Source organism: Camelus ferus, chromosome 1 (assembly GCF_009834535.1).
Source record: "Camelus ferus isolate YT-003-E chromosome 1, BCGSAC_Cfer_1.0, whole genome shotgun sequence".
Taxonomy (NCBI): Eukaryota; Metazoa; Chordata; class Mammalia; order Artiodactyla; family Camelidae; genus Camelus; species Camelus ferus.
The window spans coordinates 57,010,138-57,036,757 of NC_045696.1; the positions used below are offsets into that span (position 1 = coordinate 57,010,138).

General features: G+C 33.1%; 1 protein-coding gene across 1 annotated transcript in view; it reads left to right on the top strand.

Moving 5' to 3' along the window:
• The window catches only part of STXBP5L (syntaxin binding protein 5 like), a 285,098-nt gene that overhangs the window by 116,601 nt on the left and 141,877 nt on the right, over positions 1 to 26,620 (top strand). The window contains 2 exon segments of the mRNA XM_032480092.1: positions 5,119 to 5,202; positions 10,235 to 10,358. Coding sequence (XP_032335983.1) covers positions 5,119 to 5,202; positions 10,235 to 10,358 — 208 coding nt within the window.

The window sequence follows — 26,620 nt, forward strand, 5'->3', positions numbered from 1 at the left end:
GTTTATGAATGTTATTGCCTCTTTTTGTATTGACCTTATCATTATATAATACCCTTCTTTATCTTTTGTTGCAATCTTTGTTTTAAAGTCTATTTTGTTTGATATGAATTGTGCTACCCCAGCTTTCTTTTTGTTTCTCTTTGCATAGAATATCTTTCCATCATTTTACCTTCAATCTGTGTGTGTCTTTAGGTCTAAAGTGAGTCTCTTGTAGGCAGCATATAGATGGGTCTTGTTTTTTATCCCTTCAACCACCTTTTGCTTTTTGATTGGGGCATTTCGTTCATTTACACTTGAAGTGATTAATGATAAGCATGTAGTTATTGCCATTTTGTTGCATGTTTTCTGATTGTTTTTTTAGTTCTCTATTCTTTTCTTCTTTGTCTCTTCCCTTGTGGTTTGATGATTTTCTTTAGCATTATGCTTGTGTTCCTCTCTTTCTCTGTTATTTATGTATCTGTTGTAGGCTTTTGGTTTGTGGTTACCAGGAGATAGATAGGGAGGGAGGGAGGAAGATAGATAGATAATTTGTTTTAAATTTATAGTTATTTCAGTTCAAACATATTCTTAAAATTCTACATTTTTTTTACTCCCCCACCATGTTTCATGTTTTTGACATTATATTTTACATCTTTTTGTGTATGAACTGCTCATTGTAGTTATAATTGATTTTATGACTTTTGCCATCTAACCTTTATACTAGCTTTTTAAGTGGTTGATCCACTGCCTTTACTATTTCCCTATATCAATTAAATTTAGTTTCTTCATATATTTTCTCATTTCTTGTTATGATTTTTTTATGCTTAAAGAAGACCCTTTAACATTTCTTGTGGGATCTGCTTAGTGGTGACAAACTGTTAGTTTTTGCTTGGGAACTCTTGGGAACCCTTTTACTCTCCTTCAATTCTGAGTGATAACTTTGCTAAGTAGAGTGTCCTTGGTTTGGGCTTTTCCCTTTTAGTGCTTTAAATATATCATGCCACTCCCTTCTGGCCTACAAAGTTTCTGCTGAAAAATCAGCTGATAGCCTTTCCCTTTTATGTGACTCTGTTTTTCTCTTTCTTTCCTAAAAATAATTTCTTTATTTTTAACTTTTGCCATTTTACTTATGTGATGTATGGATCTCTTTGAGTTCATCTTTTTAGGACTCTCTATGATTCCTGGATCTGGATATGTTTCCTTTCTAGCATAGGGAATTTGCCAACCATTATTTCATCAAATATGTTTTCTGCCACTTTACCTTTTCTCTTCCTGGGACTGAATCCTATAATGTGAATATTACATGCTTGATGTTGTTTCAGATGCCCCTAAACTATCCTATTAAATTTTTGGTTCTCTTTTTGCTGTCCTGATTAGGTGATACCAGAATTCTATTCTCCAGGTCACTTATTAATTCTTCTGTATCACCTAATCTGCTGTTTATTCTCTCTAATGTATTTTTCATTTCAGTTATTATCCTCATCTCTGATTGGGTCTTTTTTTAATATTTTCAAACTTTTTGTTGAAGCTCTCACTGTGATTCTTTATTCTCGTGAGTTTGATAAGCATTTTTATGACCTTTCTTTGAACTCCTTATTATGTAAACTACTTACCTTCATTTCATTAGGGTTATTTTCTGGGAATTCATCTTGTTATTTCATTTGGAACATATTCCTTTGTCTTCCTCTCTGTCTTCTTATTTTGTTTGATTTTCTGTGTTTGCCTTTAAGAATTAGGCAGAACATTTAACTCACCTGGTCTGGAAGGTGTGTCATTGGATAGAAGTATCCCTTTGCAGACTATGTATGTCTGGTGGCTTTGGTGAGGAGGACTGGAGCTGAAGTGAGCATTGATGGGGTCTTTTCCTGGATTATACTGGAGCCACCATCTTGGCCAGGTTGAGGTTGCTAGAGTCAGAGTCTGGCATGGGCTGGACTTCTCCTAGAGTTCCCTGAGGGACACTGCCTTTGGAAGAGAGGGCTGTAGCTAGAAAGGCTAGAGGTGGGGTCTGGTGTTGTTTTGAGCTTCTCCCAGGTTGTATAGGGCTGTTACCTTGGCAGGGGTGGCTTGAAGCTGGAGGAGCTAGTAATGGAGCCTGGTGTGAGCCAGGGCTTCTCCTTGGGTGTGCTGGGTGCCATTACTCAGCTGTGGGGTTAGAGCCAGAGCTGGGAGCAGGCTGTGAGTTGTGCTCGGTGGCCTTTGCTGGCTGGCTAGAGCACCAAGCAATTTTTAGTTTGCTGCCTCTGCACCTAGACTCAAGTGAGTGAGTTTACGTGCTTGCCTTTAAGTGTGGAGTCTCAGTTTCCTACAACCCTCTGGCTCTCCCAGTCATAAGCCCCACTGGTTTTCAAAACCATTTAAGGGGCATCATCTTCTCAGTGCTGACTGGGGGCCTAATGTGGGGCTCTAATGCCTTGTTCTTTGGGAGGACCTCTGAGTTTGTAAATCCCCTTCCTCGTTTTGGTCGCCTACCTGGGTGTGGGTCCTGACCCTTGTACCCATCTCTGTGTGTGTGTTTTTTTTCTTTATATCCTTAATTATAGGAAAGCTGTTTTGCTAGTCTTTGAGTTGTTCTGAGTGTTGTCTGTATATAGCTGTAGTTTTGGTATATTAACGGGAGGAGCTGAGCTCAGGGTCTTCCTACTCTTCCATCTCAATCCCACCTCTGTCTAGTGATCTTTGATGTTACTATTGCAAAAAATATTATGACTAACTGAAGGATCAGATGATATAGCACTTTTTAGCTATAATATATTTTTAAATTAAGGTATGTACTTTTTTTTCAGAAGTAATGCTATTGTATATTTAATAGATTACAGTGTAAAAGTCTATATGCACTGGGAAACCAGTAAAACTTGTGTGACTTACTTTAGTGTGATATTACACTTTATTGAGGTGGTCTGGAACCAAACCCACAATATCTCCAAGGTATGCCTGTATTTATAAAAATATCAATTTCCCTCTTGATGAGGACTTATCTGTGTCCTACAAGGTTCAATATGAGGCACTTTTGTTCTATGTCATACTTTTCATTATAATTTCTTCTTTGATCATAATTACTTTAAAATATATTTTTTAGTTTCCAAAATATTTTTGTCAATGACTTCTAATTTTATTTCATGTTTATTAGGGAATATATATTATCTATGATTTTGATTATTTGTCATTTACTAATTAATTTAACAGATATTTTTTCAGGTACCTACTTTTTTCAGAAACTGTTGATACGTAGGTCCTGATGATATGTAGTGAGGAAATCACCTACTTCTTTGCCTTTATGTTCTTAACATTGGGAGAGATATATTTTTAAAACTATTTTTAAAACTGAATGATATGTATTTGTGACTTGGGTAATGTTCATGTTTTGATGTGATCAGGCATGATTACAGAGTGATTTTTTGTCTTGATTCATCATGGTCACAGGATGGTTTTGTGTGGTGTCTCCTGGATAACAGGGGCTGTTTTTCTTAGTTCTCTAAGTGATTCTAATGTATTTTGATATATCCCATATCATAATTTTATATAGTTATCTCATTAATTTATTATTATTTTGAGGTTCATTACGTTATATTTTGTGATTCACTGAGGCTATTGCTTGTAATATTTTATAAACAAAATAACTTGTATCTTTCAGATATTTACTATAAAAATATAGCATTTTAGAATATTATTTCATTACATCTTGAGGCTCAAATTCTGAAAGGTTATATTATTCATTTTCTTGAACAGGTCATATTTTCACACATTTTAAACTTAAAAATCTCCTTTCTGTACACTTACAGAAATTTTTTCTCACACACCCCATAGGATTTAGTTTTGTTATTTATCATTTTCTCGTATATAAAAAGAGTTGAAGTTAATATGCATCTAAGTACAGTATATATAACTTTATATAAATTTTATTTTAAGAAATATTCTTTATTTATATTAATTTTGACTTTAAATTCTAGAAGCCATAATGCCATTTACTTTATTTTAATTTAATATGTAAAAAAAGCTCAATTTTTTTTGTCAAATCAATTTTAAAATTTGTGGTTTAATAATAAAACATTCAAATATATTCTGTACTTTCAAAAATAATGTACATTGTTTTCATGACCTGATATTTGAAATTTTATTTCCTGTTAAAACTACTACCCAGTTTACTTTTGTTGTTTTTTTGTGCCAGTTATAAAATTTCTAGGCAAATGAGTGGGTCTCAGGATGCTATATAGGAGCAACTTATAACTACTATTATATTTTCCACTTTTAACCACCTTTTTTTGGAGTTATTGAAACATCTTTACTAACAGGATAAGAATTTTCATCAGAAAATACTACTACTGTATTTCAAGAAAATCATCTTTCTGGCATATCAGGCAAATTCATGGGAAATATCATTATTTGAACATTGGCCTATTTTTATCTTTCTGTTCTTTTAACCAATAATAGGTTAAATATAACAAAATATAACTATAAATAATAACTCAGAATCATAGTAAAAATCATTAGCACAGCTAGCAGTATTTAGCTGAATGTCTGAGTCTTGATCATCAAATAATTATTTCTTCTCAAATACTTTTATTTTGAAATGAAGAACATATTTTGTTAATTGTTTATTGATTTATAAATCAATATCAACTATTTTTAATAATACAAATCTCTAGAGTACCCTTGTGAACTTCTGAGAGCTCATAAATCACTAATTTAAAATACTGACGTAAGTCAAAGAGATAGGATTTGACAGAAATTTGAAGCCAAAATTGTGGCCATATATTTTAAGTACGTAGGACTGAATGGCGTATATATTTTTCTTAAACTTACTGCATTTCATCCTTTATTTTATCTTCATTTTCTATACTGTTTTTCTTTTGTTCCAATTTCCTTATTTTTATGTTGCATTATATATACTTACATGTTTCCTCAATTTCTCTTTGGAATGAGCTAGATTTCATTGGTAAATGTTTTTACTGCAGTAATGTTCATTTGCCAATTTTTTCAAAGTAGAAAATCTGTATTCAGGTTTGGAAAAATTGGTATTCTAAATAGAGTTGTATTATGTAATATGATTTTACTTTATTGTAGTAACATTAATCTTTATTTGGAGCAAGCTAAAATTAATGTTAGAAATATAAAAATGATTATTTTAATATTTTCCAGCTGCTAATAGGTTATGAAAATGGTACTGTAGTATTCTGGGACTTGAAATCAAAAAAAGCAGAATTGAGAGTTTATTATGATGAGGTAAGTGATTTCTACTGAAATTTTTGAAAAGAATATTGTAACTTTTTGCCTGGTTTCTACTTTTAAACTTTGTGTGTTACCATTATTTTTGTCACTGAAAAACTGCCTAGTTCTGATCCAGTGCCTCATACTGCCTGTTGGTATTTGTGCAAGTTCTAACTCTGGGTTTCCTGAGTGGAAATTCTGCCTTGACTGACTATTTTAAAATCTTTCTGGGCATCTTACATACATTGGTGCTTATTACCTATCTTTTTCTTTCCTTTGGGCTTCATGTTTATGTCTTACCTCTGTGTCCTTAAGGTCTCTAAAGACACTATTCACATCTTGCTTAGAAAATTGTTTTCCTGTGGCAGAACATTTAAGTAGTCAGTTTGAAAGACCTTATCTTCTACTACTTGCCTTCTTGCAATAAAGGTGATTTTTAAAAAAGTAATACTTAAGAGTCAGATCTTGAAGTAAGTTTTCTTGTACATAATTGACAGTTTGGGCTTTTATTTAAGGAAAGCAATGGACTCTTATCAAAGAACAATCTCTTATTGATACTTCAGTTGTTCAAAGATTGATTCTAGGCCATTAATTATTTCCTCCTTAAGATGCTAATGTGAAGAGAGTAAAGCTAGGGGCAAACGGTGACAAAGGTGAATCACCTCTTGAAGCTGTCGAAATAAAGGTGATCATTTCAGCTCTCAATTAAATTTTTAAAATGAGAGTACTGAGAGATAGGAGGAAAGTACAGGTCAAAAATCACTGTTGAACATTACCCAGGCTTAAATGGGAAGAATGGCAAAGAATTTAGGACAACACTGAGGTTAATAGAAAAAGAAATTTAAAAGGAAAACACATTTCTTTAGAATAATTCCTTTGTGTGCTCCCTTCCACCCCCTCATAACAGTAAAATTTAAGCTTCGGTGCTTAAAGATATAAGCCTTTGGCTATCCCATAACCCGTCTCCCCATTCATTTCTTAGTGGTTCTGGCAAACTAGAATTTTATGATATACAAGATTATTGTCATAGTGACAAAGAATTCAGAAGTAAATGATATAGCAACTGAGTAATTTGGTCATGATTGGTGAAAAATACTCTGGCAAGTGATATACAATTATGCTGTTTATGATCAACTCTCAGGGCTTAAATCATAAGAAAAGAAGGTCCTAGGGAGCTAAACTAGGGCTTGCCTTTTGTTAAATACATACAATATAAAGATGAGGAGGGAGATTGCTTCCTTTCTCAAGGCTGGTAGCTAGATAAGAGTCCAAATACTATCTGCGTATTTAGCCAGTTGTAACTAGACTAGAGCAGCTAAAAAGGATATCCAGAGGAAAATGCTGAATCAGCTAGTTTTCCTGTGGCTTTAAAAAGTGTGGGAGAATTTAAGTAGATTATTTCCATCTGAACTGTGCTTAGATCATTATTTGGATACTATAAATGAATGGGAATGAACTATGGTCAGGAGTTTGATAGGGATAATGAAAATTGTTTTAACTTGGTTGTTTCATAAGAAGCTAAAATGATATTTTTTAAAATGTGGAAAGACTGTTTCTCACCTTAAAGTAAGTAAAAGTAGTTTTTCAATAAAATGTTTAAATAAGGATTAACAATGTTTAAGTCAATAGAATGCTACACTACACCTACTTTATACCTAGAATTATATGGACATATATATGTATATATAAATATATAATCCATTTAACTTTAATGTATAATTATGTGTCCTATTATTTTAATAAAGATGGTTATATGCTTCATGTTACTACCAAACTTTTCAAGCTTTCCTCAGTACTTTACTGCTCATATTTTTGAAATCTTCTATAATACTTAACTGAAATGGTTTCTCATAAGTCACCAATGGTCAGTGACTCCTTAGTCTTTTGAGTTCCTCACTATAACTTTACATTAGCCTTTCCTTCTTGAAATGGTTTCTTCCCTTGTTTGTGTTGTTTCACTTCATTTTTCACCCCTCCTTTCTCCATCACTGGTTCTTTCCTCAGCTTTCTTTATAGATATTCTTCAGGATTCTATTTCTTCACCCTCTTTTCACTTCTCTTTCAATTTACATTTATATTCATATTCCCTTCCATCATTTAAAATGTTACCTGTATTATGCTAACAAGGTTAAAATCCATATATCTTTAACTCTTACCTTTTTCATAAGATCTAGATCCAAATATTTAACAATATAAAAGTCCAGATGAATATCCCATTGGCACCAAACTTATATTTAAAGGCTTGAATCTCCTTCTGTGGTGGTTTTTCTTTTTTTCCAGTTTCTAAGTTTTGGTTAATTATTTCAACTTAGAACCCTCAGAGTCATATTGATCCTTTCTTCTTCTTCATATATTACATACAATCATTTTTGTAGTCTTCTTGATTATATTTTTATATTGCCTCTCATTTATTTCCTCTCTTTTCATTCTCACATTCAGTGTCTTAGTTTAGATTGTTATCTTTTGCCTAGAAGTCTATGATAGCCTTTTAACTAAGCACATTTCTTCTGATATCTTACCTTTTCAGTATATCTTTCACTAACAAGGTTATCATTGTAAGACATAGTCAGATCATGTAATTCTCTACCTTAGAAACTTTGAATGGCTCCCAGTTGTCAACAATACAAAGTCTTATTCCTTGACAGGAGATTTAAGGCCTTGGTGCTATCTTTTCCCTTGTGTTTAATTTACTGCATCTTTCTACACAGTCTTCACACTTCAGACATATTACTCACTATCTCCTAAACATTTATTTCCTACCTCCATGCCTTTACTCCTACTAATTCCTTACCATGAACTCTCTTCTTTCTTCTTACTTATATCAAAATTCTATTAGTTCTTTAGCCACTGTTAAGCTATTTGAACTGTCTAACTAGCACCTTGATGAATAACCATTGATGATTTCAGTTTTGTTTTGTAAACCCAAGATTATTTTCAAAAATAACTATACAAATTTTACTTCCACATTAGCTGTGAAATTTTTATTTTATTGCATCAATATTTCTTAAATAATCTCTCACAGAGAAATTTCTCAGCGCTCAACATGAGGATAATCTTTTAATTCCGTGAGTAACTGCTGTTTTTCCTTTTTTCAGATTGTTATCCAGCTTTTTGGGTTTCCTTTGTCTTTTTTGTTTACAAGAAATTCAATCACAACCACTGAGTTGACCAAACTGACTAGTGTTTTATTTTCTACATTGTTTGCCATTTAAAATATTCTTCTTTAATTACTTATATTATATTTAGTTTTTCAGTAAACCCTTACAGTCCTTTTTAAAGACAAGGGTGGAGTATAATCAAATAAATGGAAATTGAATATTTATCCATTAAGTAAGTTCAAATGCTAGTTCTTCAGTCTCCTCAGTAGTGGACTATTTGACATTCTCTTTTTAATAACAAGTTGGTTTTACATGCCTACTCTTCTGTACAACAAGTGTACTTCTTTTATAGTACTTATTTTGGTTTTGTCTTGTAGCTATTATTTTTACTTCTATCTTCTCCAGTACACAGAAATTCAGTGGGATGGAAAGAAGGATTAGGGCTTGGGGTACTTTCTCTGCCCCCACCATTTGTAGCAAAATAGTCTGAGAGAACTTTAAATTGACTGAGGTTCATTCAACTTAACATGTAGAGGAGGCAAGAAGTGACATTTCCCTTGAGTCACCTACAAAAATGGGAAGAAGTGAATAGAGGAGAAGACAAAAAGTGTTTTTTCCTCTCACTGCCTCTACTGAACCCTGGCAATAAGGAAGTCTTTTCTGCCCAGTAATAAAGACCAGGATGAGAGAAAACATAAGTCCAGTGTGTCTTGGTATCTTTTCTAATTAATAAAATCTTACTTATCTTAAGGTATAGCTTTTATACTCTTTTTTTTTTATGATATGTCTAATGATTACTCTAGTCATCAATTATCTGTAACTCTAATACTACTTACTGTTTAGAAATATATCTTTGTGTATATATATGTTTAGTATAAATATATTTATATAATGGTTTTATAAATATAGATTAAAAAACTAAATATTAAAAATTCCAAACAATAAGCATTGTTAATATTAATATATGTATTCCTATCTTGCAGTTGTTTAAGTTCCTTTAAGGAAAGGATCATGCTGTATACATCTGTTCAGCTTTTATGTCTACTAGAGTTTCTTTCATTGTGCACATTACCCAAGTTCCATGTATACTTTACTAATTTTGAAGGAATACCAAGAGTTTAGAAATATGTGATAAAATTAATTACTTATTCATTAATATTTTGAGTATGTTATATAAGACATTGTGCAACCACTAGAAATAAAATAATTTAGGAAAGTGGAATGATTATTTTTTAATTTTATATAATTCACATCTACAGAGTAAGCCTGTAAATATAAACATTTTGAACCCTTCTTGCTTTAAATCAATTTAAATGGTATATATTAGAGTTACTATAGCTGAGTGATTCAGAATATGGATTTTGTAGTTAGATACATGTTGGCTCTGAATGGTGTAACCTGAGCAAGTATCTCAATCTCTCTAGGCCTATTTCACCATGTGTAATTCGGAAAAAATAATACCTGTTTTGTAGGATTAAATGAGATAATGTATACATAAACTGTTTACCAAGGGCTGAAACATGGTAGGCCCTTAAATTGTAACTTTAGGTAAATTACTTTTTAAATTGGCGATTTTAAGTGGAACTAGGTCTCTATCTTACCATAGATTATCTTCTGATAACCTTGCTTTTACTTCTATGTAATAATTTTCAAAAACATTAAAGGATACAGGAAGGACATAGTAGTTACAACAAAAAGGTCTGGGATCTAACTAAATTTTGAAATTTACTTAACTTTCCTTTATCTCAGGAGATTAATTTTTGTAGCCTTTTATAAGCATATAGAGGATTGAAGCCAAAGGTAGTATGATCTGGGTCTGAAAAATTACATATGTTTTTTAAGTGTTATTGCTATAATAATTGTGTTAATTTACTTTTCTTTGGAATGTAGAATGATATAACATATCAACTTTTTTCTCCTCTACTTGTTTTTAATTGTTATTTCATTAGGCTATTCATTCAATTGATTGGCATCACGAGGGCAAACAGTTCATGTGCAGCCATTCAGATGGTAGCTTGACTTTATGGAACCTGAAAAGCCCAAGTCGTCCTTTCCAGACTACAATTCCACATGGTAAGATGTATGCTTTCAAAAGAAATGAATTCTAGAGGTGCAGTGCCTTTATTAGAAAGTTGGTATCATTATCATGAGAAAGAGATAACAGGGCATAGCTTCTGATTCTGAATACCTCTTTATACCTCCTTCAGATCCCCACATTATGATCCAAAGTTTCTATAGTTCCCTTCTTCCTGTCTATCGATTTTCCTACATTGTTAAGTGATACCTATGTAGAGACTCTCCCAGCCAAAAACTGAATAATGGGATGGTTGATGTTTTTGAAGCAGAGGAGATAATATAGAATATTTGACCAATTTTAAAGGGTAAGATGCTAGTTAGAGAACGGTACTATATAGATCTGACTCTTACACCTGATTTCTATACTTCTTTAGAGTCTGTTATTTTCTAAATTCTCCCATTTATTTCTGTTTCTGCCACTTGATTCCATGACTACTGTGGTTTTTATCATAGGTTGTATTTATCTTATTATCTTCCTCATTGTAAGGAGGTATTTAAGATTTATGTTTCATCTGTCTTCCTAACTGGGTAGAATAAAATTTCAAATGTATGAATATCTTTTATTCAGAGACCATATTATTTTCCATGATATGGTGATGATGTGACTTCTGTGTTTATCTCATATCATTGGTTGTTTGTAAGAATAGAGAGGTCAAAATGTAGAGGTTAATCAAATACATTCTATTTCATAATTTCTGGGAATTTGTTATAGTTTCACATTGAGAAAATAATGTTATGTTTTAATAATGGATGACCCATAAGTCAAAAGGTGGAATTATTCCATCTTGGGTTGGTCTGCCATTTTTTGTGGCACAGTTGCATGTTCCATCTGCAAATGGTTAAATTATTGCAACATTTAACCTAATATTTTACTTAGAGATTATTTTACTTTTAGAGAGTTAGAGATGTTTTATTTATTTATTTAAATTGAAGTATAGTTGATATACTAATACTATTTGTATTAGTTTCAGGTGTACAACATAGTGATGCAATATTTTTATAGATTATAGTCCATTTAAAGTTATAAAATAATATGTATATTTCTCTGTGCTGTACAATATTCCTTATTGCTTATTTATTTTATACATAATAGTTTGTATCTCTTAATCTCATACCCCTAATTTGCTCTTTCCCCCTTCCGTCTCCCTTTGGGAACTGCTAGTTTTTTCTCTATATCTGTGAGTCTGTTTCTGTTTTGTTACATACATTTGTTTGTTTTATTTTTCAGATTTTACGTAAGTACCAACATAGAATATTTGTCTTTCTTTGCCTTATTTAACTTAGCGTAATACTCTCTGGGTCCATCATGTTTTTGCAAATGGCAGAATTTCTTTTATATGGCTGAGTAATATTCTTTATTGATCCATCTATTCATGGGTATATACCATAAACATTTAAAAGAGAATACAGGCAGAGCACTATGATGTAAATTGCAGAAATTTTTTTTGGATCTATCTCTTAAGGCAAAATAAGTAAAAGCAAAAATAAACAAATGGGACCTAAAACTTAAAAGCTTTCTCACAGCAAAGGAAACCAATGACAAAATGAAGAGACAACCTACTGAATGGGAGAAAATATTTGCAAATGATAAGGGGTTACTATCCAAAATATATAAACAGCTCACACAACTCAATATCAAAAAAACCACAAAGTATCCAAATTTAAAAGGGCAGAAGACCTGAGCAGACATTTTTTTCCAAAGAAGACATACAGATGACCAACAAACACATTAAAAAATACTCAACATCACTAATCATCAGGGCAATGCAAATCAAAACCATAGTGAGGTATCACCTCACACCTGTCAAAATGGTATCATTGAAAAGTTTACAAATAACAAATATTGATGAGGAGTGGAGAAAAGGGAACTCTCCTACACTGTTGGTGGGATTGTAGATTGGTGTAGCAACTATGGAGGGTGTATGAAAGTTCCTTAAAAAACTAGAAATAGAGGGTGGGTAATAGCTCAGTAGCAGAGCGCATGCTTAGCAAGTATGAGATCCTAGGTTCTACCCCTAGTACCTTCACTGAAAAAAAGGAAAATAAAAACTAGAACTAGAAGTACCATTTGATCCAGCAATCCCACTCCTGGGTACATATCTAAAGAAAATGAAAACACTAATTCAAAAAGATACATGCACCTGAATATTCATAGTGACATTATTTACAGTAACCAAGTTATGGAAGCAACCTAAGTGCCTATCAACAGATGAATGATTAACGATGCTTTATTTAAAGATTTCCATTATGGAAAACTTGGAGACGTGTTTATTATACATCCCACTCAGGTTTAAGTATTTGTTTTTAGGATGGGTACCCTTACTTCCCCCTCAAAATATCCTGTGTCTTTTATTGGCAAGTATGTCACGTGATTTATTCCTAAGTTCCTATTTACTTCCTTTTATTCTTCTCAACAGTCAACTTCTTCACAAGTTCTGTTTTATTTGATTTAATATTTGATACTTTCACATATTTTACTATATCCATGTTTATCTATTTGGATTATTTTTTATAATTCTGTTTTCCTGTTGAAAGAGATGAAGTTTTGTTCACACGTTGTTGAAAACATCAGTATCTATGTTTCTTATAACATTTAGTTCAGATTAAAGTCCTGCTACCTCACCGTGACATAGTTCTTGTGATTTTGACAGTACAGGTATCCCTTGTCATATCTATTTACCTTTCATTTTGTTCCTTTTTGTTTCGGCTATTTTTATTTTCTAAAATAAATTTTTTTCTCTACCATTTTAGTTGTACCTTAAAATTTTTAATATGTGATTTCATTAATAATATGGAATTTTCATTAATATTAGAGATATTTTTAACTCCTATTTTAATTCTCCTTATACCTATGAATTATTTAGACATGTCTTTCCTAATTTCTAAAAATGTTTTTTGTTATAGCTTTTTAAATTATAGTCAGAGAATGTGGGATGATACTAGTTCTACAAAATTTACTGAGATTTGCTTTATTATTAGACATACACAATGAATTACCATGAAGTTCCAGGTATCCTTGAGAAGAATATACATTTCCTAACTGTTACACAAAGGTCAAACTTGAAATTGTTGCTTTTACTTTGTACTGTTTAAGTCTTTGCTAAGTTTTTTTTATTGCTTGACTTTTCAGTTCTGAGAGAAATAAGTTATCTATCTATTTATATATATATATATATATATTTACTAATATCTAAGTAAATATCTATTATGATTTTTTTCTTGTAATTCTATTCATTTTTGTTTTTATAATTTAAAAATTAAACAGCTAAACATGGTTGATATTTTTCAGATCCTCTGTGATTTAACTCTGATGTTTGACTAGTAATCAATTTCTGAGAATGTGTATTAAAATTTCTTCATTATAGAGTTGTCTACTTTTCACTTTAATTCTGTCCTTTCTTGTTTCATATATTTTGATGCTTTATTATTAGGTAACCATCATGTCTCCTGTAGAAAGCATATAGTTGGGTCTTGCTTTTTTATTCGGTCATCTCATTTAGTTGGTATGCTTAGTCCATTAATATTAAATATAATTACTGATGAGATTAGCTTTAGGTATACTAGTTTATTATTTGCTTTCTGTTGGTTCTGTCTTTTTTTGGTGCCTTTTTTCTTTCCTTTTTGCCTCCTTTTGGATTATTTGATAGTTTTTATTATAATTATGTTTTAATTTACATATAGGCAATTTATCTTTACATAATCCTTTTTAATCAGTTGCTCTAGGAATTACAATATATTTCCTTAATTTTCCACATTCTATTAGAGTTAATTGTAACAATTTACATAAAATGTAGAAATTTCAGAGCCATATGTATATTTATCTACCTTTACCCACTGTCCTTTATACAATAGTAATCATATTTACAACATCTAAATACAATGTTATAATTTTTGCTTTAAATAGTCTTAGTATTTTTTTATTGACATATAGCTGATTTATAATATTTTGTTAGTTTCAGGTGTGAAACTGACATAGTGATTCAATTATTTTTCAGATTATATTATACTATTGGTTATTACAAGAAAATCCCTCTGCTATAAAGTCAATCCTTGTTGCTTTTCTATTGTATGTGTAGTAGTTTGTATCTGTTAACCCCATATTCTTAATTTGTTCGTCCCTGCCCCACTGTCTTGTTTGGTAACCATAAGTTTGTTTTCTATGTCTATGAGTCTGTTTCTGTTCTGTATGTAGATTCATTTGTACTATCTTTTAGATTCCACATATAAGTGATATATAGTATTTGTCTTTCTCTGTCTGGCTTACTTCACTAAGTATAATGTTTGCTACAGAGTACAGGTCTTTTGCCTCCTTAGGTAGGTTTATTCCTAGGTATTTTATTATTTTTGATGCAATGGTAAATGGGACTATTTTCTTTCTCTTTCTGATGATTCATCATTAGTATGTAGAAATTTAACAGATATCTCTATGTTTATTTTGTATCTAGCAACTTTACCAAATTCATTGATGGGATCTATCAGTTTTCTTGTAGCAGCTTTAGGATTTTCTTTGTAGTATCATGTCATCTGCAAACAGTGACAGTTTTACTTCTTTTCGATTTGGATGTCTTTTATTTCTACTTCTTCCCTGATTGCTACGGCTAGGACTTCCAAAACTATGTTGAATAAAAGTGGTGAGTATGGGCATCCTTGTCTTGTTCCTGATCTTAGATAAAAATCCTTTCAGCTTTTTACTGTTGAGTATGATGTTAACTGTGAGTTTGTCATATATGGACTTTATTATGTTATGCCCACTTTCTGGAGAGTTTTAATCATAAATGGATGTTGAATTTTATCAAAAGCTTTTTCTGCATCTATTGAGATGATCATATGGTTTTTATTCTTCAGTTTGTTACTGTGGTGTGTCACTGATTGATTTGTGGATATTGACAAATTCTTTTTCCCTAAGATAAGTCCTACTTGATCATGGTGTATGATCCTTTTACTGTATTGTTGGATTTGGTTTCCTAGTATTTTGTTGAGGATTTTTGCATCTATGTTCATCAGTGATATTGGCTTGTACTTTTGTCTTTCTTTTTTTGGTGATATCTTTGTCTGGTTTTGGTATCAGGGCTATGGTGGCCTCATAGAATGAGTTTGGAAGTGTTCCTTCCTCTGCAATTTTTTGGAGTAGTTTCAGAAGGATAGATGTTAACTCTTTTCTGAATGTTTGATACAATTCACCTGTGAGGCCATCTGGTCCTGGACTGTTGTTTGTTGGGAGTTTTAAAATTAATGATTCAATTTCAGTACTAGTAATTGGTCTGTTCATATTTTCTTTTTCTTCCTGGTTCAGTCTTGGAGATTGTATGTTTCTAAGAATTTGTTCATTTCTTCTAGGTTGTCCATTTTATTGGTGTATAGTTTCTCATAGTAGTCTCTTATGATTCTGTGTATTTCTGATATCAGTTGTAACTTTTCCTTTTTCATTTCTGATGTTACTGAGTCCGTTCCTTTTCTTCTTGGTGAATGTGGCTAAAGGTTTATCAATTTTTTTATCTTCTCAAAGAATCAGCTCTTCATTTCATTGATCTTTTGTTTTTTCAGTCTCTATTTTGTTTATTTCTGCTCTGATCTTTATGATTTCTTTCCTTCCACTAACTTTGGGTTTTGTTTGCCCTTTCTCTAGTTGCTTTAGGTGTAATGTTAGATTGTTAATATGATATTTTTCTTGTTTCCTGAGGTAATCTTGTATTCCTATAAACAAACTTCCCTCTTAGAGCTGCTTTTGCTGTATCCCTTAGGTTTTGGATTGTTGTGTTTTTGTTTTCATTTGTCTCTAGGTCTTTTTTTGATTTTCTCTTTGATTTCTTCAGTTATCCATTGGTTATTTAGCAGCATATTGCTTAGCCTCCTCTACATGTTTGTGTTTTTTTGTAATTTTTTCTTGTAGTTGATTTCTAGCCTCATAGCATTGTGGTTGGAAAAGATGCTTGATATGATTTCAATCTCTTTAATTTACCAAGTCTTGCTCTGTGGTCCAGCATATGATCTATCCTGGAGAACATTCCATGTGCAGTTGAAAAGAATGTATATTCTGCTCCTTTCAGATGGAATGCTCTATAAATATCAAGTTAAGTCCTTCTGGTCATTTAAGGCCTATGTCTCCTTATTGATTTTCTGTTTGGATGATCTGTCCATTGATGTAAGTGGGGTGTTAAAAGTCCCCCACTGTTATTGTGTTACTGTCAATTTCTCCTTTTATGTTTTTTAACATTTGCCTTATATATTAAGGTGCTCCTTTGTTGGGTGCACTCCTCTGTCTTTCAGCTCACTAGTCTGTTCTCACTAGTCTACTATTGATTCCTTATTGTGTATTTTTGTATCAGTTATTATACTCTTCAACTCTGGTTGTTCTTTATATTTTCTAACTCTGTAGAAAACTTCTCACTCTGTGCATCCATTCTCCTCCTGAGTTCTTTGATCATCTTTACAATTATTATTCTGAACTCTTTCATGGGTAGATTACCTATCTCCATGTCATTTAGTTCATCTTCTGTGGTTTTATGTTTTTCCTTTGTATGAAACATATTCCTCTGCCACCTCTTTTTGTCTAAATTGCTATTTGTATTTTTATGTATGTGGGAGATTAGTTGTGTTTCTCAACCTTGGGAAGTGACCCTCTGTAGGAGACATACCATGTGTCCCAGAAGTATACTCCTCTCATATCACACAAGGGCCAGGGGCCAGCTGGTCCCAGGGTAGTGTCTGGACTGCATTTGCAGACTCATTCCACAGGCTGTCAATTTGTAGTTTTCTTGCTTCTAGTGTCTGTCCCCTGGTGGGTGAGGCAGTTCTAGAGGTTGTGCAGGCTTCCTGGAGGGAGTGGCTGGTGCCTGCTCACTGGTGAATGGAGCTGAATCTTGGCTCTCTGGTGGGCAGGGATGTGTCTAGAGGTGGCTGTGGACTCAGAAAGTCCTTAGGCAGCCTGTTTACTGATGGGTGGGACTGTGTCCTTGCCCATTTAGTTATTTGGCCTGAAATGTCCTAGCACTGGAGCCTATAGGCTGTTGGGTGGGGCCCGGTCTTGGCACTAATTACCCAAGAATCAGCCATTAGGAGAGCTCATGCAAATGAGTGATCTCCAATATTTCTATCACTATCATCTGTGTCCCCAAGGTGATTCACAGCTGTCTCCTATGTCCCCAGGAGACCCTTCAAGACCGAGGTAGGTCTGGCCCAGGCTCCTATCGAATTCCTGCTTCTGCCCTTGGTCCTGGTGTGCATAAGATTCTGTGTGCACGCTTTAAGGGTGAAGCCTCTATTTCCCCCAATCCTTTGGAGTTCCTTCAATCAAGCCCCACTGGCCTTCAAAGCCAAATACGCTTTGAAGGGGCCTCCTCTTCCCAGTGCTGGACCTCTGGGGTGGGGAGCCTGATGTGGGAGTCAGAACTCTCACTCCTGTGAGATTACCTCTGTAATTTAATTATTCTCATTTGTGGGTCACCTACTCAGGGTGTATGGGATTTGACTATATCATGCGTGTGCTCCTCCAACCCACTTGTGATTCTATCTTTATGTCTTTAGTTGTAGAAGATCTTTTCTAGTAGGTTCCACTCTTTACTGATGGTTTTTCTGCAGCTAATTGTGATTATTGTATGCTCATCAGAGGAGATGAGCTCAAGGTCCTTCTACTCTGCCAGCTTAGTTGCTCTCCTTTGCTTTCATGCTCAAAGGGTGTTTTTGCTGGGTATATATTTCTGAGTTAACTCTTTGAATGTATATATTTTTAAGGTGCTGAACACTTAAAAGATGTTGTTCTACTGTCTTCTGGTTTACATAGTTTCTGAATGAGAAGTGTGTGGTATTTTGATTTTTGGTACTTCTGTATATAATGTGTCATTTTTGTCTGGCTAATTTCAGAAGGTTTTTATACCTTTTATTTTCAGCAATTTGTCCATGATATAACTAGACTTGTTTTTTTCAATTTTATTCCATTTAGGGTTCTACCGAACTATGGACCTTCTAGAATTTAGAAATTTATATCTTTCACAAAATTTGGGAAATTTTCAGCCTTTTATTTTTTGTATTTTTCTGTTCCATTCTCTCTTTCCTTTCCTTCTGGTACACCGGTTACCTGTCTGGTAAAATTTTTGATGTTCTCCCACATTTCTCTGAGCCTCTGTATTTTTTTGTCAGTCAATTTTTTTCTCTTTTCCTCTGTAATCTTTATTCAGCTATTAAGCCCATAAGTTAATATTTCAGATTTTTTCACTTGCTACTTTTTAATATTTTCTATTTCTTTGCTGAGATTTCTTCTTTTCATTATTTTCCTTTTTTTCTTTAAATATTGAGCTTAGTTATAATAACTGCTTTAAATATTTGATAATATCAATATCTGCTTCACTTTTTCTTTTAATCTTTTGTTGTTGTTAGTTTTGTTGTTTGTTTGTTGGTTGGTTTATTTATTTATTTATAGGGAGGTACTGGGGATTGAACCCAGGACCTTGTGCATGCTAGGCACACACTCTAACCCTAAGCTATACCCTCCCCCCTTATCTGCTTCACTTTTAAGTTGTCCTCTGTTCATAATAATGGCCCATGTTTTCCTCCTTCTTCATATGTCCTATAATTCAGACTGTATTGTGCATACTGTGGGTGTTATGTTGTATATACTATATAATATACTTTTGTTGCCACCCCCTCCCTAGCCTAAAATGTCTCCTAAAATGAGAAATCCTACCTAAATTCATTATTTTTTACAATTCAAAAATTCTTGTACTATAGAAGTAGGCTTTGTCTGAAACTCGGGTTATTGGACAATGATAAGAGTGAGGATCTCTACAGCCAGTGAGGTTAGATTAGTATCTGTTTCACTTGAGATTAGCATTGTGATGACATTGCCCTTGTAGCTGGTTTTCACTGGTGCTACAGTCATTGATTTTCTTTCACAATAAATGGTAATGGTTCAAGTATCTATTCTTCAGTCACAATGCTCTCAGCTAAATGTATACATGAACACATATCTACACAAACCATCTTAATAGTGACATTGTTGCTTACAAACAGGACAGAGGTGTCAAGAAATATCACTGATATTTGACATTTTCCTAAAAATACTATCAGGTGTAATTATACTTAAAAAAGAAAGAAGATACTTAAGAGTTTAGAAAGAGAGTTCAAAATCACAATTACTTTTTGATAATATAGTTGTACATCTGAAAAATAAAAACTTAATAGGAATACTATTGAGTATAACATGAGAATTTTGTATATAAAACAATACAGTGGATGAATAGAACTATTTTAATTGACAGCCACCTACAGAAATATTTGGGAACAAATCTTAAAATAATAATGAGGCATTATTTCTACTAAAGGACACAAAAGAAAACTTGAATAAATAAAAGAATACTCCATGCATGCATAGATAGATTCAATATTATAAAGATGTTTTGCTCCCCACATATTAATGCAAAATTTAGTTTGTTGCAAAGAAAAATAATAGCAGGATTTTTAAAAATTAGATGAGTTTATATGTAGCAAAAATAAATATAAAAATAAGAAAATTATTTAAATAAGAAGTAATGGTCAATTATAGGCAGTTTGGAAGGTTAGTGCCCTATACGGTTCTTACTGTAATAAGTACAATTCTGAATACATAAATATATATTTAAATTTTTAAAAATTTCATCTAGTTAACAAGCATAAAAAATAGAGTAAACTTTAAGGATCTCAAAAGACATTGTTAAACTAGAAACCCTGAGAGATAAATGGTAGAGATTTTGTTCTGAGGTTTTCTGCTACACTTTGGAGAAAAACTTAAAAAAAATATTGACTTACTGAGATATAATTCACAATTTACTGATTTAATGTGTATAGTTCATTGGTTTTTAGTATGTTCAACGTTGTGTAAGCATCAGCAAAATCTAATTTTAGAAAGTTTGTCACCCCAAAAGAAATCCCATAGCCATTAGCAGTCATTCTATTCCTACTCCTCCATCCTTAGGCAACCACTGAATTCCTTCTGTTCCTGTAGGTTTGCCTACTCTGGACATTTCCTATAAATGTACTTGCACTATATGTGGTCTTTCATAACTGGCTTCTGTCACTTAGCATAATGTTTTCAAGGTTTATCCATGTTATATCATATTTAAGTATTTTATTCATTTTCATTGGTGAATAATATTTCATTGTATAATTATATCACTTATATTTATTCATTCATCATTTGGTGAGCACTTGTATTGTTTCGACATTTTGACTATTCTGAATAATTCTGTTATAAATGTGTATGTGCAAATTTTCATGTGGATGTATATTTTCATTTCTCTTGGGTATATACCCAAGGATGAAATTGCTGGGTCTTATGATCACTTTATATTTAATACTTAATGGAACTGCCAAATTGTATTCCAAAGAGTCCTCATGCTTTTACACTCCCACCAACAAAGTATTGGTTTCCGACTTCTGCATATCTTTATCAACCCTTGTTAAAATCTATCTACTTGATTATAGCCATCCTGGTATGGATGCAGTCATATCTCACTGTGGTTTTGATTGGCGTTTCCCTAATGACTAAAGGTGTTGAGTCTGTGTGTGTGCTTATAGCCCATTTTTGTGTATTCTTTGGAGAAATTCAGTTGTTTTTCCTATTTACATTTGAGGGTTTTCTTTTTAAATACGGAATTCTAACAGTTCACTATATATTCTGGATATGCATCTCTTATTAGATATATGATTTGAAAATATTTTCACCCAGAATGTTGTTTTTTCACTTTCTTAATGGTGTCCTTTTAAACATGAAATTTTTAATTTTGATAAAGCTCAGTTCACCTGTTTTTGGTTTTATTATTTGTGCTTTTATTGTAGTATCCAAGAAATAATTGCCTAACTCAAAATCACAAAAATTTATTCTCATGTTTTCCTCTGACAATTTATAATTTTACCTCTTATATTTAGGTCTATGATTCATTTTGAGTTAGTTTTTATGTATGGTGTAAGGAAGGGGTTTGGCTTCATTCTTTTGCATGAGAATATTCTATTGTCCCAGCACCATTTGTTGAAAAGATTATTTACCCATTGAATTATGTTGGCACCATTACTGAAAATTAATTTACCAAAAACAGTAAGAGTTTATTTTTGTATTTTCAGTCCCATTCCATTAATATTTATGCCAGCACCACCGTGTCTTGATTACTGTAGATTTTGGTAGGTTTTGGAATAAGCAAATGTGAGTACTCCAACTTCAAACTTGAACTTTTCCTCTGACAGCTCCACGGGGTGTGATAGAGGGGAGTCGATAAAATCTAGAGGCCTACTTGAGGTGGATAATCTAATAGGAAACTTGTGTAAAGCCTATACTGAAAGTGGTTGTGCAGTCAGTGCAGTTAGTTAACTAGAAGTGAGTTCTACCTTTCAAAAATGCACAAAAGTAAAACTCGATTGCCTACATCAAAACTAGGGCTTAATAGGAGGGGGAAAAGCAACCTGAGAACTGCTAACCAGAAAACTGCCTTTAAAGTGCTAGTGTGTGCTGCAAATTTACATTACCTGTCCTAAGAAGGAGATTTTAATTTTGTTAATTTATTCAACTTTAGAATTTTTATGCTGTAAAAAACCTTTGATCATTTTATAAATCATCTCTGTACCTAATAATGCTTGTTGTCTTAAATCATTTTGTCTGAAAATAAAAATGGCTATACTAGTTTTCCTTTGGACAATATTTGCCTGATACATATAGTTTTAAGGACAATTTTTAGAGCAAAATTGAGGAAATAGAAATATTTCCTATAAAACCTCCCGCCCCCAACACATCAATACTCTCTTCCATTATTACCATCCCGCATGAAAGTGGTACATTTATTATATTCTGATGAACCTACATTTATACATCATAATCACCCAAAGTCCAAAGTTTACCTTCGGTTTCACTTTTGATATTGTATATTCTATAGGTTTGGACAAATGTATAATGACATATATCCATTATCCTAGTATCATACAAAGTACTTTTCATGCCCTCAAAATCCTCATGCTCTGCCTATTCACCTCTCCCCTACCTCCATCACCTACAACCCCTGACATTTTACTTTCTCCATATTTTTGCCTTTTCCAGAATGTCATATGGTTGGAATCATACAGTATGTATCCTTTTCAGATTGTCTTCTTTCACTTACTAATACACATTTAAGGTTTCTGCATGTCTTTTGTGGCTTGATGGCTCATTCTTTTTAATGCTGAATATTATTTCATTATCTAGTTGTACCATCATTTATTTATCCATTCCCCTACTGAAGGACATCTTAGTTGCCTCTAAGTCTTGGCAATTTTGAATAAAGCTGCTGTAAACATTCATATGCACATTTTTGTTGGACATACATTTTCAGCTCCTTAGGGAAAATACCAAGGAGTGCAATTGCTGGATCCTATGTTAAGAGTATTTTAGTTTTGTAGGAAATTGCCAAATTGTCCAGTCTTCCAAAGTAGTGTACCATTTTGCATTCCCACAAGCAGTGAAAGAGTTCCTGTTGCTGCACATACTTCCCAGCATTTTATATTGTCAGTATTCCAGATTTTGGCCATACTATTAAGTGTGTCATGGTATCTCATTTTTGTTTTAATTTGCATTTCCCTTATAACATATGATAGGGAGCATCTTTTCATATGCTTGTTTGCTATCTGTATATGTTCTTTGGTGAGGTGTCTATTAAGATCCTTGGCTTATTTTTATTGGGTTGTTTGTTTTTCCTATTGTTGAGTTTTAAGAGTTCTTTGTAAATTTTGGATAATAAGTGCTAATCATCTGTGTCTTTAGCAAATATTTTTCCCAGTCTGTGGCTTGTCTGTAATTCTCTTGTCTTCCATAGAGCAGTTTTTAATTTTAATGAACTCCCACTTACCATTATTTTTTTCATGGATTATGTCTTTGCTGTTGTATCTAAAAAGTCATTGCCATATCAAAAGTCAGCTAGGTTTTTTCCTATGTTATCTTCTAGGAGTTATGTAGTTTGTGATTACACAAATTGTTCTGTGATCCATTTTGAGTTAATTTTTGTGAAAGATGTAAAGTCTGTGTCTAGATTCTTTTTTTTTTTTTTTTCTTGTAGGTGTCTAGCTGTTCCAGCATCATTTGTTGAAAAGATTATCTTTGCTCCATTGTATTGCTTTGGCTCCTTTGTCAAAGATCACTTGGCTTTATTTATGAAGGTCTCTTTCTGGGATCTCTGTTCTACTACAGTCATCTCTTTGTCTATCTTTCCTTGCATTGTTTTGATTATTGTAGCTTTATAGTAAGTCTTGAAGTCCCAGTAGTTTCAGTTCTCCCACTTTGTTCTTCAATATTGTGTTGGCTGTACTAGATCTTTTGCTTTTCCATATAAACTGTAAAATCAGTTTGTTGGAATCCACAAAACAACATGCTGGGAAATCAATTGGGATTGCATTGAATCTTAGACCAAGATGGGAAAAACTGACATCTTGACAGTATTGAGTCTTCCTATCCATGAACATGAAATGTCTCTCCATTTATTTAGTTCTTTGATTTCATTCATCAGAGTTTTTTAGTTTTACTCATATAGATCTTGTACTTTTTTGGTAGACTGTTAGACTTATACCTAAGTATTTCAGTTTTTGGATGCTAATATAAATGGCATCGTGTTTTTTACCCTCCTCCAGCACGTTTTGTGTTTTTGATGTTATATTTTACATCTTAATGCTTATCCTTTAGCTTTTTTTTTGTAATTATAATTGATTTTACAACATTTGTTTTTTAATCTTTGTACTAGCTTATTTAAGTAGTTGATCCACAGCCTTTACTATATATTCATCTTTACCATTGGAATTTTTCCATTTCTGTAAATTCTTTTTTTTTTTAACATTTTTTATTGAGTTATAATCACTTTACAATATTGTGTCAAATTCCAGTATAGAGCACAATTTTTCAGTTACACACGAACATATATATATATACACACACAATGTCACATTTTTTTCTCTGTGAGCTACCATAAATTTCTGTAAATTCTTGTTGTTGTTGCTGTTTCTTCTGACTTAGGGAAGACCCTGTATCTTTTAGGGTCAGTTTAGTATTGGTGAACCCTTTTAGTTTTTGTTTGCCTGAGAAGTTCTTTAACTCTTCTTCAATTCTCAATGATAATCTTGTGAGGTAGAGTATCCTAGTTGGTAGGTTTTTTCCCTTTTAGCATTTTAAATATATCATGCACCTCCTTTCTGACCTAAAAAGTTTCTGTAGAAAAATCAGCTGATAGCCTTATGGGAGTTCCCTTTTATGTGACCCTGTTCTTTTCTTGCTGTATTTAGAATTCTTTCTTTATCTTTAACTTTTACCATTTTAATTATGCCATCTCTTGGTGTAGGTCTGTTTGGGTAAATCTTGTTTGAGACTCTCTGTGCTTCCTATACCTGGATATCTGTTTCCTTCTTCAAGTTTGAGAAGTTTTTAGTCATAACTTCATCAAATACATTTTGGACCCCTTTCTCTTTTCTCATTCTGGGACCCCTATAATGAATGTTAGTATGCTTGATGTTGTCTTAGAAGTATCTCAAACTGTTTTAATTTTTTAAATTTGTTTTTCTTTTTCCTTTTACAGTCAAGTGCTTTCCATTATTTTGTCTTCCAGATCATTTTTTAATATATATATATATTTAACATTTTTTATTGATTTATAATCATTTTACAATGTTGTGTCAAATTCCAGTGTAGAGCACAATTTTTCAATTATACATGAACATATATATATTCATTGTCACATTCCTTTCTCTGTGAGCTACTGTAAGATCTTGTATATATTTCCCTGTGCTATACAGTATAATCTTGTTTATCTATTCTACAATTTTGAAATCCCAGTCTATCTCTTCCCACCCCCCACCCCCTTGGCAACCACAAATCTGTATTCTATGTCTATGAGTCTATTTCTGTTCTGTATGCTTTGTTTGTTTTGTTTTGTTTAGATTCCAGATCACTTATGCATTCTTCTGTTAATTCCTTCTCATGAATTTTTCATTTCAGATATTTTTTTATTTAGCTCTGTCTGATTCTTTTTTATATTTTTCCAGTTCTTTCATCTCTTTTGTCCTCTGGTTCATTTAGCATTATAACTAATACTTTGAACTCTTTAGCTGATAAATTATTTGTCTCTGTTTCATCAGTTTTTTCTTTTTTTAGAGGTTTTTTTTTCTTCTTCTTTTGCTTGAAACAAATTTGTCTGTCTTCTCATTATGCTCCACTTTGTCCATCTCTATGAAATTAAGTGAAACAATTATCTATCTTGGTCTTGAAGGGGTGTCCGTGTGTGAGAGTATTCCCATAGTGTCTGTGTGTGCCCAGTGGCTTTATTAGGAGAACTGAATCTGAAAGAAGCATGAGTTACTTCTTCCTCCAGGGTGTGTTTGCAGCTAACATTTTGGTAGGAAGTGGGGCTAGAGATGGAGGGTTTAGAGCCAGGGCCAGGTGTGATCCAATGCTTCTTCTATGTTCAGTATTTTACATTGCCCTACTGGGGCCAGAGGTGGGTCCCCCATATGCTAAAGCAGAAATCCTAATGGTCAGCTCCAAGCTGGATCCATTCCTTCTAAGTGTTTCACTCTTCCCCCTCTCAGCATTGGCACCTTTGCCTCAGAGGTGAGCAGTTCTGGAGCAGGAGGGGCCAGAATGGGTGCTTGGTGTGAGCCAGGGCATGGGCTGGGTCAGTCACAGCATATCAGTCAGAATTCCAGACTAGTCCTAATCTGCCACCTCCATGAATGCCTGGAATGGCTGCCCTCACCCTGTTCAGACACAGTGCCAAGTCTGATCCAGCTCTGTTCCCCCATGACTGTGCATTCTCTTTGGCAATGGCAGCTTTAACCTTGGTGAGGCGCTGTGCCAGAGCAAGAGGAGCTGGAGCACACTCTTGGCGTAGGTTGGGGCTTGTGCTGGGGTGGTCCCAGGCAACCAGTGAGAGCTTGAGATATCTCCTGTTCCACCATTCTCTGAGAACCTGCAATAGCAGCCCCTGCCCTGTTCAGATTCAGTGCCAGGTCTAGCTGGTTCCTTCCTCACAACTGCACACTCTCATAGGCAGTTGCAGCCTTCACCCTAGTAGGAAGCTACACCAAAGCTAGCATGGTCAGGATAGGCACTTGGGTGGTCCCAGGAAATTAGCTAAATCCTAAGCAGTTTCTTTTTTTTTTTTTCTTTTAAATGTTAAAAATTCAAGTATAGTTGATTTATAATGTTCTGTTAATTTCAGGTGTACAGCATAACGATTCAGTTATTCTTTTTGCAGATTATGTTCCATTATAGGTTATTACAAGATATT